This window comes from Typopeltis vanoorti, chromosome 7 (genome assembly GCF_054136105.1).
Source record: "Typopeltis vanoorti isolate ZY-2024b chromosome 7, IOZ_Tvanoo_1.0, whole genome shotgun sequence".
NCBI classification, from domain to species: Eukaryota; Metazoa; Arthropoda; class Arachnida; order Uropygi; family Thelyphonidae; genus Typopeltis; species Typopeltis vanoorti.
The window spans coordinates 135,955,139-135,974,034 of NC_143555.1; the positions used below are offsets into that span (position 1 = coordinate 135,955,139).

At 35.4% G+C, this 18,896-nt stretch overlaps 1 protein-coding gene across 1 annotated transcript in view; it reads right to left on the bottom strand.

The window, feature by feature from the left end:
* LOC150105101 (juvenile hormone acid O-methyltransferase-like) overlaps positions 1–18,896 on the bottom strand; it is a 173,616-nt gene that overhangs the window by 26,227 nt on the left and 128,493 nt on the right. The window contains exons 2-4 of the mRNA XM_090395118.1: positions 11,298–11,588; positions 4,892–5,105; positions 1,531–1,687 (exon numbers count right to left, since the gene is read on the bottom strand). Coding sequence (XP_090251244.1) covers positions 1,531–1,687; positions 4,892–5,105; positions 11,298–11,588 — 662 coding nt within the window. The remainder of the gene's footprint in view (positions 1–1,530; positions 1,688–4,891; positions 5,106–11,297; positions 11,589–18,896) is intronic.

An 18,896-nucleotide genomic window follows, 5' to 3' on the forward strand; every position in this document is an offset into this window, starting at 1 on the left:
CCTTGTGATCTGAGGTCAGTAGCTATTTCTTCAGCTAGTATGGTTTCAGCCAGACCTCTGATGACCACCTTTAGATTTTTTTCACTCCTAAGCTGAAATGTGTGATATGGGACTTTCAGATCATCCATAAGTTTGGTGAGCTGGCGGTAGTCCGAAGTTCTTTCTGGTTGAATCCGAATTCCTTCAACTGTACTTTTGGCTGATGTAAATTTGATGTTTGCGTTCTTCGTCATTTCTGTAATTAAATACCATTTTTCTTTTGTTCTTAAAATTAGTGGTGGAATTCTCTCTTTGGGTTGTGCCCTGGAGTCGGTCTCTATTCCGTCATTAGGTTGTGCTCTTAAGTCCATTGGAGTTCTTCTGTCTAAGGGTTGAGGTATTATTTCGGGTTCTGCAGCTGGCGACCCCCTTCTTGCGCTTCTTTCTGCTGACAACCTTATAGTCTGTAGAATTATCTGAGTCCACTTGGGACTGGTCGTTAACCGGCGCATAATCTCTTTGGTGTTATCTTGAGAAGTGCGAGGAAGACGGTCAGGGGATTGATAGTCCTCTGTTTCAACCTCATCTATTTGGTGGATTGCTACCTTTCCCGGACATTTCCTTTACAGTAAGCCTCCTACATGTTTAAAGATTGCCAAAAGCTGCTTGAAGTCGAGCTCGTCATATGGAGAGTCCATAATTTGGCTTAAGAGAAAATAGCAGTTGCTCGGGTTTCCCGAGTATTTTGCAAGCGATCCTGTAGACTTTGAGAGTCCACTAGCTAATCCCGTAGACAGCTTAGAGTAAGCGTCTACCAGCAAAAAGTTAGTTTATTATATTATAAGTGACTGTCCTAAAAAAGAGGAAAAAGGAGTTTCGGGAAATTACTTGCACACAGTTCAAAGACCTACCTCCCTAAAATACTATACTATTCGTCCACCACTGGTCCTCATTGCAGGTGGGGCCTGCCGGCCAATAGACCTCTGCATATTTCATACAGAGGGGGAGATAGTATGTCTCGAACTGTGTTAGTTCCAGTGCAATGCGAGCTTCCCGAAAAACCTTATATAAAATTCAACTAGGCAGAGTCTAAAGGAATACGTCCATTCACAACGACAGCAAAAACAGAACTAATTTTTCAGAATTGAATGTAAACGTTCTTATAAGAACTGGGCGATGGACTGAGTCCTTGACTCTTTATCCCGTCATCTGAATGAAGTAAATCTGTGTGGATGGAGTGTTATTGAGCTAAAAAGCTCTAATCATGGCTGGGTAACGGCAATAGCCAAGCCTCAGTTAAAACTTCATTGGCTAGCATTGCCATTTGTTACCCTGGAAGTCCTAAAAAGGACTTTTATAGTTCATCACCTACTAATTAATGTAAACGTGTGACACCAAATTTATAATTCATGTACGTTATTCTAGAAAAATAGTGGTGTTAGAATAATTTTTGTAATATAATATAGTTTGCTATGATTATTCTGATCTTATTTTAAAGTAAGATATGTTTTCTTTATATTTCAATGATATAATAATAGAGATATTCATTACCTAGATATTCGTCTTCATCTTTAAAGGAATATTCGTTATCCACTTCCTCACATCGAATTATCGAAAAGCCAGCATCATCCAACATTTTCTTATACTTCATCACGTAGTTCTGCCTTTCGTCCATATAGCTGGTTTTTGGCATCAGTGGCTTAAAATCCTAAATGAAACATTCCGTTACTTTAAATGATAATATTAAAGAAAGAGTTAGTTAAAACTTATCCTGTAGCTAGATGGTCAAATGACACACTTCAGAAAAATGTTTAAGGAATGTGAAGACTTTTTATTATAAATTTTTAAAATATGCTATAAATATTCTTATTCGCACTCTCTACTCATCACCGGGCTACCTGACTGGATATGTCTTTAGAAATAATTTGAATTGATTCTTTTAATCCTATTATCGCTAAACTTAATTATCTGTTAATTAATAATGAAGGGAAAAAACAGTTGATATATATACATACACGTTCATTAACCCTATGCATCGTAAATATTACATGATATATGTATATGTTTTATGCATCAGAGCATTTTGTATAAGGACCTCCCTTTCTTATCATAACGGAGCTTGATTCTGCAAATCTCTCTGCCTCTCTCTCTCTCTCTCTCTCTCTCTCTCTCTCTCACACACACACACACCTGAAAATTCTGAAGGAAGGATCCAATGCGTTCCGGTAATTTTTCACTGAGTAGCATACTATTTCCAAGAAAGCAAACCTGAACAGATTCTTCTTTTTTTTTTCTTTTTTTTTTTTTCATCTTTCCGTCGCGATCGCGCATGTAGCTTATAAAAGGTAAAACATGATATTATATTATCATTAGTAGATGCTTATAGAGAGAGAGAGAAAGAGAGAGAGAGAGAGAGAGAGAGAGAGAGAGAGAGAGAGAGAGAGAGAGAGAGAGAGTCATTATTATTGAGTATTGACTGCCTGTATTATTTTCCTGTATCATAAGAAATACGCGCGTCCTTGTTGCTGAGAACTGGCATGATTTTAATCAACTGGGTTTACCTCTTGAAAATGAAAACCCACTTGATGAGTAAACTGCTCTCCATTGCATGCAACGGAGGTACGAAGGAATCTCTCTTTCTCTCTCTCTCTCTCTCTGTTTGAGAAAATTCAACAGCTGTCTAGTAGACGGTCCTCTCAAATCTCTTCTTCATGTACTTTCATGAACGCTGTGTGTGTGTGTGTGTGTGTGTGTGTGTGTGTGTGTGTGTGTGTGTGTGTGTGTGTGTGTGTGTGTGTGTGTGTGTGTGTGTGTGTGTGTGTGTGTGTAGTGTTCCCCATGAGTAACAATGTTCAGTTCTTAGAAAAAATTAAGTTCTTCCTCCCTTAATTCTCGCTTACACGCAGTTACATTCTATTCCACTTCTCAAACTTGGGTTGTGAATAACAGAATCTTATGATATTTATTGTCTTCTTAATGAAATTTGGCTATCCATTGCTTTCAGTTGATTCTCAGCTGCGTGAGGATATTTACGAAGACATTCGATGTAATAGAGATAATCTTGGATTCTATTCTTTATCGAATCGAGTTACTTTCTTGTTCTTTGTGGTGATGACTCACACGAAGGATAGAGTAATGAATAGTTTCCGGAAATTGCTGCACAGATGGAGCTCAATAGACTGGAACGTGTGATGGTTCGATGACAATGTGTATTCCCTAGATGAACACTGTAGATGATTGTTTTTACAGAAATGAAGAGATATGTTCATGTCCTATACGTCTTCTTATTCGAAGACATATAGGACTGATAACGCTTTAAAGAGCAAATCAGATATGTGTTCAGAAGAGTATCAGATAAGTTGCAGAATGCAAAAATCTGAATGCAAAAGCAGGAATTTGTAGAACTATAGAGTTGTCAGTAGGCTGTTGTGCAGAACCACCACTAAATATCTGCAGCCGCTTTGTTACTGTCTTATATGTAAGGCGCTGGAAAAGCGTAGTATACGAGGATGTGAAGGGATTGGTACCTTGATGGGAAGGATTCATTGAAAAAAGTGATATATTTTCTTGTAGTAAATAGGGAGCGCAGGTGTGGTTGATATGAATTGGAAGGTAGGTTCGTGGAAATTTCCAATAGAGATTTAGATAAGTTGCGTTGTTGCAAGGCCTAGAATTGCTTTTCTGATTATCAATTATAATTGTGATTTTGGATTGCGTTTTTATTGGAAGATTTTCAAAGTTTTCTAGTTTAAGTTCTGAGTTAGAATACCTTCAGTGGTTCTCAGTCCTCCATGGGGGTAGTGAAGGTGTTGCCTTTGTGCAGTTGATGATATATCTAACTGTGTAATTTCTAAAATAAAGTTATATTTTGGAAAGTTATAGGCACATTGGTCATTCTAAGTAGTGCAAATATTAGACATTTGGTAAAGTTCTGAGAATGTATTCAAAAATAGATGAATAGTTGTATGTGATCCTCAGAGATTTGAGGATGAACACTATTCTGAATGATGTGATCTTGGTTTCAAGAGAACTGGATTTTCTGCTGTTGATTGTGGAATTGTCCCTCTCAGATACGATCTAGGTCATAGCCACCTGAAATGCATATTTCAAGATGGCTATTTCTTCAGCCTGTTTCTCGTATTACAATTTTGTTAGGAATTATGAAAATTTCGAAGTGATGTATTATAACAGTGCTTCCCTGAGACTTGCACAAATTCATCGCCATGCAGGAAAGAAGAGCTGAATTTTTTTAATGAGCTCTTCTTTCTTCTTAATGCATGAGATCCAGTATTTTCATATAAATCAATAGATTTATCACTGTATTTTTGATTACTACTTTTTCCAGTTATAGATCCAATAATTCTTACTACAGACCATTTTGGTCTATTAGTTACTTGAAAGGATTAGTGTTTCCCTGGCAATGTTATCAAAAGAATGCGTTTCCTTAACGGTGTCTGAGAATACTATAAAAATGATTAAATGAAAGACAGATTACTGAATAGCAAATTAATTGAATGACCGTTTATCATTTATAACGACATTTAATTTTTGTCAAGAGAATAGTTCTTTCTTATTTCTAGTTTTCTTAGAAGACGTCCTTTCTTTTCTTCCTTCAATTTATGATACTTTTGACACTTTTTGATCACGTTTGAAATCCAACCCATGCTAGATCGATGTAATGGATTTAGAAACTACTGCATCAAAGTTTTCCAATTCACGTTGCGTCCTTTTATTGAAGTGCTTCTATTAATCCCATCCATGATGGTCGTATTGGTTAGACTGGAAGAACCTTGAAACTCCTCTGAGTACTCGTTACTAACTTTATCACAACACCATCAGAATTAATTTTATTACTGCTATTTTGTATTTTTATATTCATTTTACAAGATAATATTTCGTAGCGAATATTTACCTTTAGATACTTATTCCATCGGAAACTTTTTCTTAGGTTATCCAACATATCTTGTAAACTTGAGCACACACGGATAATTATTGCAATTTCTCCACCTGGTGCCAAAAATGTGTAAACATTGTGCAATGCTTCTGGAATGTTCTTTAACCAGTGAAAGCAATATATAGAGAATATCTTCGTAAACTGACCTTCCCATTCTGGAAGAAAAGACTTCCTGAAACAAATAATTAACATCAGAAATATTAACCAAAATTTACACGCGTAAAACAAATTTCTAATAAAGTAAAAAAAAAATAAATAAAAAGCCAGCAATAAATAAATAAATAAATATATATATATTGTGTATACATATACAGTATATATATATATATATATATATATATGTATATATATATTATGTGTGTGTATGTATATATATATGTATGTATTGTGTGTGTATATATATATATATATATATATATATATATACACACACAGCTCGGGAAAACTTAATGGAGACTCCCATGGACAAAGTGCATCGTACCATGTAACGAATCACGTGTTTGTAACCGGCACAGATTGGAGGAACATGACGCTTCCAAGTCAGTTCAATTGTGTTTAGGTGGAATGGCTGCGAGAAGGGAACTGACAGAGTTTGAAAGAGGTGTTGCGAAAAGAAGTCATGTTGTAGGTTTATCTGTTCGGCGAATTGGTGAAAAATTGGGCCACCTTGGATAACAATCAGTGATACCATAACGAGCGTGCAACATGCAGCATGGTCAACTGCAAGTGCTGCCCGCAGCGGATGATCCAGAACCCTTGCAGAATGTGACTGTAGGGTGCTATGAAGGATAATATGCAATAACCAGCATTCGTCCACCGACACGTTGCACGCGAGTTCAGGGCACGAATGGAACATGAATCATCACAATAATATTCAAAACTAAAGCTCACAATATGGGTTTCCATGGTATGACTGCAATATGCAAGTCTGAGATTACCTGAACCAACATGCAGCATGGTCTTCAGTGGTGCAAAGAGCGTGTGTAGTGATATGAAAGCATACAAAGGTGTTATGAAGCGACAAATCACGCAATCCTCTAACGAGCAGCTGGATGGATGGATGTGTGAGGAAAGCCATGTGAAATTCTCGAACAAGTTTGCACAACCTCAACTATGAAATTGGAAGGTGGAGGAGTGGAAAAAACAGCCATGGTCCTGTTTTTACCTGTTTTGGCCTCGTACCTCTGTGGAGCCAGGAACATTGAATTCCAAGAGGTATCTGAATGTTCTGAGCAATGCAGTGCTTCCTTCTTTGTGGCGTTTGTACGGAAGTGGCTGTTGTCTCTTTCAGCAAGACAATATATCGTGACGGAAGGATCAGGCTGTAACTACGTGGTTTGTGGACATGAACGTCACAATACTTGACTGGCCTCCACAGAGCCCTGATTGCATCCTATTGACCATCTATAGGATGAACTGGAGCCTCAGGTGAGGTGAGAGGATGTCCACCACACAACAGTTTAGGATCTCATCACATGCCTACAGGAAGATTCGTTCAATATTCCCACTGATGGCTATCATACGCTAGAAGAAAATATGCTCCGTAGAATTGCTGCAGTCATCGCGAAAGGAGGTCCTAAATTTTTATTAAAGTGGACGCAATGGCTGTTTGTTCCTCATACTATACTTTATATTGACTTCATTTCAAGCAGTGTATATATATATATATATTCAGGGCGTCCCAAAAATATGTACAAACTTTTACAGCCGGTAATTCACTAAATTTTCATTCTTTTCAAGTGTACCTGATTTGAAATAATGGCTGGAACGAGACTAAGCTGTGAGAAATGAAATTAATCCTAAAGTTGTATTAAAAGTTCGAGAACGTAAGTGATGAGAAAAGAGAGTTTAGGAAGGGAGTTTCAAGGAGATCTGCTAAGGTCTCACCAATACTCGAAGTAGAGATATTATCAGTTTGAAGCAATTGGAGCTGTTCAAGACGTACAGTAGAAGCTTACCGAAAGACCGCGGAGGTTTAAAGCCAATCTCCAAAAAAATATGTTCGGTAAGTGGTCCATGAGACAGAAATTTCAAAATCGAGGGTTCATTGCATTTTGAATACACCCGTTTGGAAAACGTTTATTTCAACATTAGACCACGCCCTCAGTGAAGATGATCCTGACCAGAGAGTTGAACTTTGTGACTGATTTCTGGCAAAATGTGCAGAGGACGCACAGTTTTCATACAAGATTGTTTGACGTGATAAGACCATATTTAAGTTAAATGGCTCAGTTAATTGCCACAATTTGCAACTAGTGGGCAACTGAGAAACTGTATGCTACGGTGGAACACCACATTAACTTACCATGGGTTAGAGTGGATTGTCAGCGTTGTCCTTAACTGGACCGTTCTTTTTGTCAACACTGTTACCGGTGCCGTTTATTTCAACTTACTAAGGAATCCGTCGTGCAACGCATTCGAGAGAAGTTTTGGGGATGAGTAGGAGATTTATTTCCAGTAAGATGGAGCACCTCCCCAGTAGCATCGTGATGTGAGGGCCTATCTTGAAGAAACTATTGAACAGATGGATTGGACGAACAGGTAGCATTGAATGCCCCCCTACGTTCGCAAGAATACACACAACTGGACCTTTTTATGGTGACACGACAAAAATAGGTTTTATGGCACAAAACCAGCAACAATCAATGAACTAAAAGCAGTCATTGAAAGAAATACCAAATGAAACCATTTGTAATATTTGCAAAAACACGGGTACCTGTCGTGGTTCTTAGTAAGATCTGCAAAATACCCCTCTACAGCAGCAATCACCTCTTGATTCAAAGTAAAACGCTGACCAGCGAGGAAGAGTTTCAGTTTTGGAAAGAGACAGAAGTCAGAGGGAGCCAAATCTGGGGAACAGGGTGGATGTTCCAACAATTCATAGTGCAGACCTCTGAATTTTTTCATTGTCAAAACATATTTCTGGGTATGAGCATTGTCTTTATGAAAGATGATTTTCATCTATAAACCGGGTCTTTTCTCGCGAAGTTTTTTCGTCCTGGTCTGGTAAAAAGATCGGAATAATATTCCCCGGTTATTGTTTTAAAATTTTCTAGATAATTAATAAACAAAATGCCTTTAGCATCCCAAAACACCGATGCCATGACCTTTCCAGCTGATGGAACCAACTTTTTCTTCTTTGTCGTTGAACAACTGGCTTCTGTCAACTCTTTAGACTGCTGTTTGGATTCTTGTGTGTTATGGTGAATTCAACTCTCATCCATACTAATAAATCTACGCACAAAATTAGTTTTGTGCGTAGGTTAGAACTGTTCAGAGATTTTCATGCGAGTGTTTTTGAGCAACTGTAAGCAAGAGTGGCACCCATCCTGCACAGAGCTTTTTCATATGCAATTCTTCATGCAAAATATATCCTACAGATTCTTTTGAAAAGCCTATAGTCTCAGCAATTTCACGCACTTTGACTCGCAGGTCATCTTATATCATATCGTGCACTTAGCCGATGATTTCTGGAAAATGATTGCTACAAAAAGTGTTGTTGCACTTTTTGGACGTCCACGTGGATCACCTTCCAGGCTGGTACGGCAACGTTAAAACTCGGCAGTCCATTTCTTAATTGTCGAAAACGAAGGCGAAGGGTGCTCTTAAACTTTTTTGAACTTAGAATGAAATTCGTTTGGCGTTAAACCTACTTTTACAAAGAATTTTATAACCGCACGATACTCAATTTTATCCATTTCAAGGGATACAGACACCACTATTGCTTCAGACATAGATAAAATAACTTGCACTTTCACATGTAATCTTAGGACAGATGTACCAACTTAGGGGGGGGGGGGAAATCTTGACGATAGTATTGCCATCTATGGTCGAGGGCGAGAAAATTTCAGATCACACACGTATTTAGACTGAATTATGGGATTCCTCATATCATACATCCTGGACTGTTGACCATACCAAGAGAAAGAGCGCGAGACCATCACATCTCCGTACAAAACATCATAGCTGAGATGGAATAGAACGTAACACTTTCCAAACTTACGTCACTTGTTCTCATATAACAGATCGATGAAGAGTGTAGATTGATATTTTTCTTAATACTAAGAACTTCCCTTCCCGATGGAGTAGACGTAATTTTCTTTAGACCTGTGTTGTCTGTCCTGTTCATTTCTATGGTTAAAAACCTATTCTGTGCAGCTCATTCGGTATTGATCTATTACTAATTTGAAGCACTTTAGTTTCCACCTGACATTGCATTATTCCTTTTCGAGTACCATATTGCACCTTACTGTTGGTTTCTGTTTTTTTCTGAGTAATGTTTCATAATCAAATTTTTACTGTTATTTAATAATGATGCCAACAGTAGGTTTTGAATGGTATAGCTATTTGCCAATGTCATGAATATGATATACAGAAAGTACGAAATGACAAACCATTTTGGAACTTCGAAGCATTTAATTGAAAAAAGCGCTTTGAAGTGGGAATTCAGTGAATAAAATTAAGTTTCATTCCTTTATTTCATTAATTTTTCATAATTTTATTATTTTGTTTGTCTGTTTGCAGGATGAAAAAAAATTATGACTATTTTTCTCGTCATAGACAAGAAATATCATTCTAATGGGATTTTTTTGTTCATTAGACGGTACGTGTACATCGAATTAACGTTTCAGGTTACATAATGCTAGACCACCAGAAGGAATATTTTATAAGTTCGAAAAACACAACACGTTCTCGACCGCTTTCTATTGTTGGTCTTCGAGTTAGTTAAAATTTGGCACAAATATTCTCCCTAGATTTTTTTCAATGAAACTTTGTTTTTTTTCCCTGCTAGTCAGAAAAATCGACCATAAAACTCAAACTGTTTCAAACAACATACAAATTTGGGTTTAGGATCATAATATGGCAGATCTTGAAAATAAGGTTTGCCATATACTCTCTCTCTCTCTCTCTCTCTCTCTCTCTCTCTCTCCAGATACCTTCAAAAATCATCCATAGCCACAGAATGGGCGCAAAAAACAATTAAGGTTTGCCACATATTTTCGAAATTGATAGTAAAGGCGTTCTATTTATCCCCCATTGGAGAGTGAGAGAGAGTTTCTTATTATATAAGAAAATTCCCTGACGAGAATGTCAATATTGTGCAAGAAAATCAACTGTGAGACGTCGATTTAATAAACGTTTTTCTCACTGCGAATTTATAAGAGAATGTATGATAATTTTGTAATAGTGATGATGATGTTCAGCCTGTTTTTCTACCCACAACAGGGTGAAGGCGAGTGGTTAGCGTATCCGCTCTCCAGCCTCTTGGCTAGAAAGCGGATACGCTAACCACTCGGCCAATCAGGCCGCTTTGTAATATTATTATTTCCAAATATATGTTATGTTTGCGCATTATGATATATATGGGCGAAAATTTTTGATGTTGCATTGACTCTATCAATATCATTTAAGCGCAACACTAAATGAGTCAACTTCACCAAATATGCGAATTTTTCCACCGAAATTTATGAAAATTCCTTGTCACACATCCCAACAAGCTTTTCAGACGTCAACTAAATAAAATCAAATGTTATTCACAGAATATTAGAATAATCGAAACAACTTTATTATTGAAACAGAATTGAAACGTGTAAATTATATCTTAAATCACATCGATCTGCAGTTAAATGTTCCATAATAAAAATTAATCTCTGTGGTTTATTGTCAGACTTACATATAAACATTGCAGATTGAAGAACAGCTTAAAAAGTGATTCAGAAGAAATAGATAGTTCAGAGATTTAAAAAAATAAATTATGACTATTTTAGGTGTATAAGTGTAACTACTAGTTCATCATAAATAAATTAGGTTTATTATTATTTTAATAAAAAAACATTCAAATCGAATTTAAAATTATTTCGAAAAATTTTTCAAGAAAAAAAACAAAAATTATATTCATTATATTTTCACAGTAATAGAGATAAAAAAAAAAATCGTTTAAGACAAATGTATGGCCTGCCGTACAATAAGAAAATCTAAATCACTCATTAAACTCGCAAAAAGCTTAGCGGAATTCTAATAATAATAAGACAAATAGCTATCAAAATGTTTCTTAAGCATCTCCAAAAATACCTTAGAAAGTCTTAACTCTTAACTTGGTGCAAACTTAACTTTTAGTTAAGTTTGCACCAAGCAGAAAAACTTATGATAAAGGAATATATCCGCAGTAATTTTCTATACAGTACAGTGAAGTGGATAACAAAGCTGATGCTTTTGTTTCATTAAAAAAAAAGTTGTTAACTCTTGGAAAGCATCTAACTTTTGAAGCTTGAAATCAAGTTCGAAGAATACAAAAATTTGAATCAGGAAAGAAACACAATATTACTATGATAAAAGTCCAAGCACTGGTATCAATATAGCTTACTTGTTTTCGATATCTGCTACATGATATTCGATTTCACTTGAGAAGTTTTCCTTTTTGGCAAATTCGATCATACTGCTTTGAAGATCAATGGCCACAATTTTCTTTAACTTCTTACAGAATGGCAATAGTTGGTGTTTGGTGATATTCCCAGTTCCGCAGCCAATGTCCATTACTATCTCGGTTTCAGACCACTCCATTAGAGGAAGAAGGTCTTGGAAAAGTATCTTTGCATCTATGACCTGAACCCTCTGATATTTACTGTACAGTTCTGGATCTGGATTCATCATGAAGCTATGAGAGAAAGAAGTAGGTTAAAATGGACCTATTGGTTGGGAATTGATAATTTTATGTGATGCAATAAAAACAGAAGTTAGAGAAGTAACTAAGTTTTAAGGAAAATTTTGTTATAGTATTTCCTAAGTAAACAAACTGGTATTCACCACAAACCCAAATCTCCTAAAACCCACCAAACCTCACACACAGAAAGAAATATTTGAACATCACAATGTAGTCTATAAATTTCCCTGCCATAAAGACTGTGATATCACCTACACAGGTTCCACCATCAGGTCTCTATGGGCAAGACTACAAGAACACTTCCGTGATTGTAACATCCCTATTCCAGAACATTTAAACACTAAAAAACATAACATCAAAAAGAAAAATCGATTACAAAGCACAGGAAAAACGGAAATAGCTGTTCACGCCCTTGAACAAAAACATACCCCGCAGATCGACAAGGCCATCATAGTAGACAGACAAGACAATGAAACAATGCTTAGAATATCGGAAACAATAGCCATAAAATGTGACGAGAACTCTATCAACGTACACAGGCCCTACATAATCTCCGAGGTTTGGAAGCTTCACAACATAAAATTGAGGTCACAACCCCGACCAATAGGCGATAACACAAACACTTCAAAAACAGAAGCACCTACCCGACCTGATATAGCATCCACTTTCCCAATGTGTTCACATGACGACCAAGAATAGTCGAAATGGACCGCATCCCGTCAACCCCCCCTTTCCCCTTCCCCCTCCCTATATAAAATATCAACCCTTTCACCTTTTCCCCACCCTATATAATATAATAATATAATATATATGTTTATATATCTATTACTGAAAAAAAAAAACGTGTTTTTCTAATTTAATTCTCCCGAATTGCCTACCTCCCCACCTTCACGCAAGTAGTTTTTCGACATCGCAGAAAGAAGAAAAGCCGCAACACCCAGAAAAAGGTATGTGTAAATTTCTCTTCCTTATGCTACATATACTTTTTGGTACATTTACATCTACGATGCCCTAAGAATCCATGAGTAAATAGCCAATGACATTTAAACAGGGGCACTCCTAAACTGAAGCAGGCAAAATAGCCGTAATTATAATAATTTACGAAATTTTTTTTCTCTCTTTTTCTAGACAAATTTTCTCAATAGAAAAAAGTATGTATTCTATTGCTTGTTACACAAAGTTATCAGAAGTGTAAAAAAGAAACGTGTCAATGCAGTGTCAGGTTTTTAAATTCAACTCATCCATTAAGCAGCTCTATTTAATATTATCAAACAAGTCAATTCCTTAAATATGGAGGCCTGTTACTTTTCTTATATTACCTTCTCCTCCTCACTTTAGGCATATCTTCAGCAGTTTGACTTCATCATATGCAGGTACTAATCTTACTTAAAAAAAAAAAAAAAGGAGACACCCAGAGTGTCGTATTATAATTCACCTAAAGCAACCTTTTATTGCATTTTTCGGCAACTCTGTATGAATGCCCGAAAAAAAAATATAAAACAAAACTTACTGACTACTAAAATGCCCATTAAATCTAATTCCATACACTTGCCAGAAACGAATTCTAATATTTGTGGATAATTTGCAGCATGCCGTATATCAAATAATATTAGAGAAATGTTTCTTCATATGACGTGCTACTGCTGTAAAAGTTTCAGCAATGGCATTCAATATTTTTTTATCTTCTTCTAATCTGCTTTATTAAAGATAACAAAAATCTTTCAAGTTAAGTCCTGTTTCTTTTTTTAAGAGCTACCCATACTCGTCGGCGTATAAGACGCACGTTTTTTTTTTTTTTTTTTTTTTGAAAATAGGTCTGAAAAATAGGATACGTCTTATACGCCGATACTCAGTTTTTTATTACTTTCATTTCTGGAAATTTTCTCTGTTCCGAGTTACGCGATTTCTTTCTTGCTTCCTTGCGGTGGGTGAGAGCATTCCAGTTACTTAGAATTCAGTGGATGCGAATGTTCTCGCGGTTGTTGTGAACGGTGATCAATTTCTGCCGTTAAATTTTCTCTAAATTTCTTGGCAAATTATGGCTGAAAAACTTCGACATTGCATACAAACTACGTGTGATTGCGTATGCTAAAGAACATGGAAATAGGGCTGCAGAGAGGAATTTCGGGCCACCCTCCAACTGAGAAAATGATAAGAACTTGGCGGAATCAGGAAGAGATTCTGAAAAAAACTACTCAGAGTAATTACAGCTAATTGAAAACTCAGTTAGCTGTAATTCAAGGAGGTCTCACTAGTCAGCTTCAACCTTTAGATATCTCTATTCATAAACCGTTTAAGAGATTTATGAAGAAGTGGAACAGCTAGATGTCTTCAGATTTTGAGGTTACGCCATCAGGAAGAAGCCTAGCATTTCGCAAGTTTGTGAGTGGGACAAAACTTCATGGAATGCTGTGAAAATTGAGACAGTGGTTAAATCATTTAAGAAGTGTGGCATTAGAATGCACTGGATGGAACAGAGGACAATTTGTTGTATGTAGACTCAAATTCTGATTTAGAAGAAGTTTCAAGTGTATCTTCATTTAGATGTGGGGATGAATTTATGGGTTTTGACGAAGAAGATTAAAAGGCGCGTACCCTTTCCTAGTTAGATTAGGTATTTGTTGAAAATAGACCTACTTATTACTTTATATTTGAAATACTGTAAATTCATTATAATATTCAGTGATAAAGTTTTTTTCCTAAAAAATTTGTTCAAAAAAACGGGGTGCGTCTTATAGACCGGCGCGTCTTATACGCCGGCATAATAAGTAATTGTTTCGCAATACCCATAACCTCTTGATATTTCTGCTATTTTATTCTGTTCAATATGCTTCCTTGGTTTCTATCTTTTTTTTTTTTTTTTGTAATCATTGTATGATGCACTTTGGGGCAGTTTTTGATACTTGCACAAGGTGATTGTTGACGTCACGCTCAGATCGTTACCGAATAAATCTTGGGCTTTGACCAATATATATACTGCATTTCGATTATGTCCTTCATTTTTCATATATCCCAGACTACCTTAATTCGTTTTGATACAATACACAAAAAAATCTGACTTATATAGCTTTATTTAGCAAAGTTTTATCTTTCCATATATAAATGCAGTGTTAGTGGTTTATTCAAAATATGTCTTTTATGTTGCACTTTTTTGATGAAATAAAGTTGCTGGCAATTTCATGTTTAAATAGTTGAGAATGTTGTCTGTGATTTTCCGTATTCATAATTAGCTTAAAGATATCATTGGAAAATTTGTTCATCTATTATATGTGTAGGAATGCTATCCATTTTTCTCTTAAGGCAATTGGGATGTTTCCTTTGAATGCTTCACGGTGTTTTTCAAACGCTATCCGACCAAGTTGTATTCTATGTAAAATTTCTTCTTCATAGCCTCCGTCTACTGTGATCATTTGTCCTAGTTCCATTACTTTATATTGATAATTTTATACTGATAATTTTTTTTTTCAAATTTAAACAAGAGAAAGAAAAATATTTTGCATATGTGTTTGCATTGATGATATTCAGAAGACAATCCACTTAATAGACGACCTTCCCTTACAAATTCTATTCAGTCACTTTATCATACGAGCTCTGTTTCAGCGCTGTGCCTTTTGGGTTGCTCTTCTGAATTGACTGCTACCATTCCTCCACTTCTTCCTAACCATGTAAGAACTACAGCACCACTGGCCAACACCTCTACACTGTCCAGCTTCGAACACTCCGAACTAACTTCTCATCAGCTTCCTTCATTCTATCCACCTCTATCCTTTGGAATAATTTCCTTCATACTGCTTTTCCCGCTAAGTACAAACTCCTACTCTTTAAGAATCATATCAACAGGCTACATTTATATAAATATAAATATTAATCAGTACTTGTAAGGTACATGTATTACATGCAGTGGAGAATGTAGGAATAAATTACTTCCTGTTATGGTTACTATTGGGAGGAAAACGATAAAAACACGCAAGTACGCACACACACCTATAACGAATTCCTCTCAAACACCATTACAAGGACACAAAACATGCCTGTCATCCCTTCATATACATATGAAATCTACCACCTGGCTCGCGACGAGTACTAAAACAAACCCACTAAATCACCGCCATCTTTTATCTTCCTCAAATTTGGAAAAGCTTCGAGGAAGAAAGCCGATGCCAAACAAACATGCAAGTATATAAAAAAAAAAGAATGATACAGAATCTATATAAAAAGAAAAAAACATTGAAAGAAAAACACAAAAGACAAAATGCAGAAAAATTATTTATATAAATAGAAAATCATTCCATTATTATTATTATTACTGTTGAACTGTGTGTGTTATATTACTACATTTTATAGCGAATTGAATGCGAATCTATATGTAAATACGATGGATAAATATTTAGTTAGTTTAAAAAAAAAAAAAAATATATATATATAATTATGTTTATCAAGAATTAAGTAGTCTGTATTTTGTACCGAAATCTTTACTGTACAGAAAATATCTGTCATTGTATATATATGAAAGTAAAATGCAGTTGAATAAAATAAAAAATTATTGAACTGCAACTGTAAATTACAATTACAGTTAAATATTAGTTTTTCATTATATAAAAACTCAGTATAATCTTCATTGTTATAACATTAGAACAAAATGTCTTGGTGAATACATAATATATGAGTAAAAAATATTATTAAAATTTTTTTATTGAAATAGAATGTACAAAGTGAACCATATATGCAGCGCTATGTGCTGAACTTTGTAAAATAATATGTTGGGATGTCACTCAAAATGATTATAGTATATATGTAAATGTTTTAGAGATCAATAAAATATTATTATATTATTATTATTATTATTATTATTATTATTATTATTATTATTATTATTATTATTATTATTACGATACCTAGCATATTCTCCAAATTAGACAATGGCCAACAAAACCATCAAGCAGGCTGTTCACATAGAATATAGTGAGTGATCCACGCATGCACCTTTCTCATCCTCACAAAATAAACAATTGCACAATTGCAGTATATGTTACAACCATAAATAAAAGAGAATGAGTAAATGTTTTAGAGATCAATAAAATATTATTATATTATTAAAATATTATTATTATTATTACGATACCTAGTATATTCTCCAAATTAGACAATGGCCAACAAAACCAGCAAGCAGGCTGTTCACATAGAAGATAGTGATCCACGTATGCACCTTTGTCATGCGCACAAAATAAACAATTGCACAATTGCAGTATATGTTACAACCATTAATAAAAGACATATGTCACAAATAAACGAACCAAACGGAATAAATTAAATCATTTCAGTTCACATTTAAATACAATACATACAAAGGGTATAATTTCCTTTGGGTCAATGTTACGTTTCAGATATCGAGAGGAATGATCCAAAGAAAATTTGACACCTTTAAGATAAAACTACGTCTGGAGTTGTTTGGAAATACGTCTTTAAATGTCACAGTGTGACTTCATAGTTTCCATGTATAAATATTGCCATTTTTATAAGCAGACAAAGAAATGCTAGCGAAGATTAAAGTATATATATTTATTTATTTACTCGTTTGGCGTTTCCTCTCTTTTCTCCCCGTTGGGCGAGTTGAATAAAATTCCATATTTCGAATTTCGATTTTTTAGGGCAGAGCTTTCCAAACTGTGTATCGGCTGCAGTGTGAAGGTGTGTCGCGTGAACATAAAGCGTTAAACAGAATAATCGCTGAGACTTTCCATAGCGGAATCCATTTCGCAAAGTACCGGTACGACTTTTAGTTAGCGCCTTTAAAGAAGATATTTGGTCAACCGCTCGGAACCCCCCTGAGTCTATACCGATTTGAATGCAACCATTACCATCAGTTTGGTTTTCGTTGGGGGTTTTCTATAGTTCATTCAAGTGTGAGTGACAGTAAATGTAAACAGAAGCTAAATTGTGCAGAGCCGCACTAAGGAGTCCCCAAAATACTCGCTCAGTTTTATTATCGTTCGACCAATAAAAAAAAAAAAAGCGCCCCACTTATTCATACAAATGTTATTATTGATGTTTATTCTAACTGCAACGTGAATAAACGAAGAGCTGGTGCCTTTTATTTTATGCTTAGTTACTGTTAAAGCTTTACAATAAATTCGCACAGTTTTACTTATCAGATTGGTGTTGAATTACCCGTAAAATGGATAAGTTTCTAATTAATAAAAGAAAAGCTGAAGGTGCGTTTGTGATGAACAAAATGTATCGACTATAGAGGAAACTACGCAAGAATCAACTGTTGAAGGGTCTACATTAATACGGAAGAAGTGTAAAGGAAAATTTTCCACGCCTCGTTTATACATAAAGATTATATGAAATTGGGGTTCACATTTTCTGGTAATGAAACCTTCCTTGTCCCCATTGTTTAGTTTGTGGGAGTGATACTTGCAAATGAAAGCATGGTACCACACAAATTAAAGCGCCATTTTACCTCAAAAACACATTCTTTTGTCAGAAAAGCCAGTAGAATACTTTACTGAACTTTCAAAATCTATAAAGAAGCAGTCGACATCGTTCACCAAGAGAATGAAGACATCAGAGAAAGCTCAAAAGGCAAGTTACTTGGTTGCTCAAATAATTGCCTAAAACAAGGAGCCACACAGTATTGCCGAAACCACTATGAAGGAATATTGCTGTGCTATTGTTCAAACAATGTTTTGGCCCGAATTTGAGAGATAGAAGTTAATAAAATCCCTTTGGAAGATTACACGATTGGAAGACGTATTCAAGACATGTCTGCTGAAATTAAGCTGCAAATAAAAGATATTTTTCAATACGATAATATGATTTTTACATCGCAGTTAGATGAATCAAGAGATGTCAGTGGGTTAATTCAATTACTCGTTTTTATTAACATGTTATCGATAATAACATTTGTATGAATAAGTGGGGCGCTTTTTTTCATTGGTCGAACGATAATGAAACCGAGCGACCACTACGTAATAAAACCACTGGGATGAATTCGGCTGCATTTAGTCTCCATTATTTATCGAAATATATTGATATGAAATATTCTTAAAGGTTAAAAATAATTAAGAGATAGTTCGTATATATAATTTTCAAAAAGAATTTTAAGTTCTAGAACGTAAAACATCTTGCAATTACATTCTATTTAAAGTAAAGTATTTTGGGGACTCCTTAGTGCGGCTCTGCACCATTTTGCTTCTGTTTACATTTACTGTCACTCACACTTGAATGAACTATAGAAAACCCCAACGAAAACGAAACTGATGGTAATGGTTGCATGCAAGTCGGTATAGACTCGGGGAG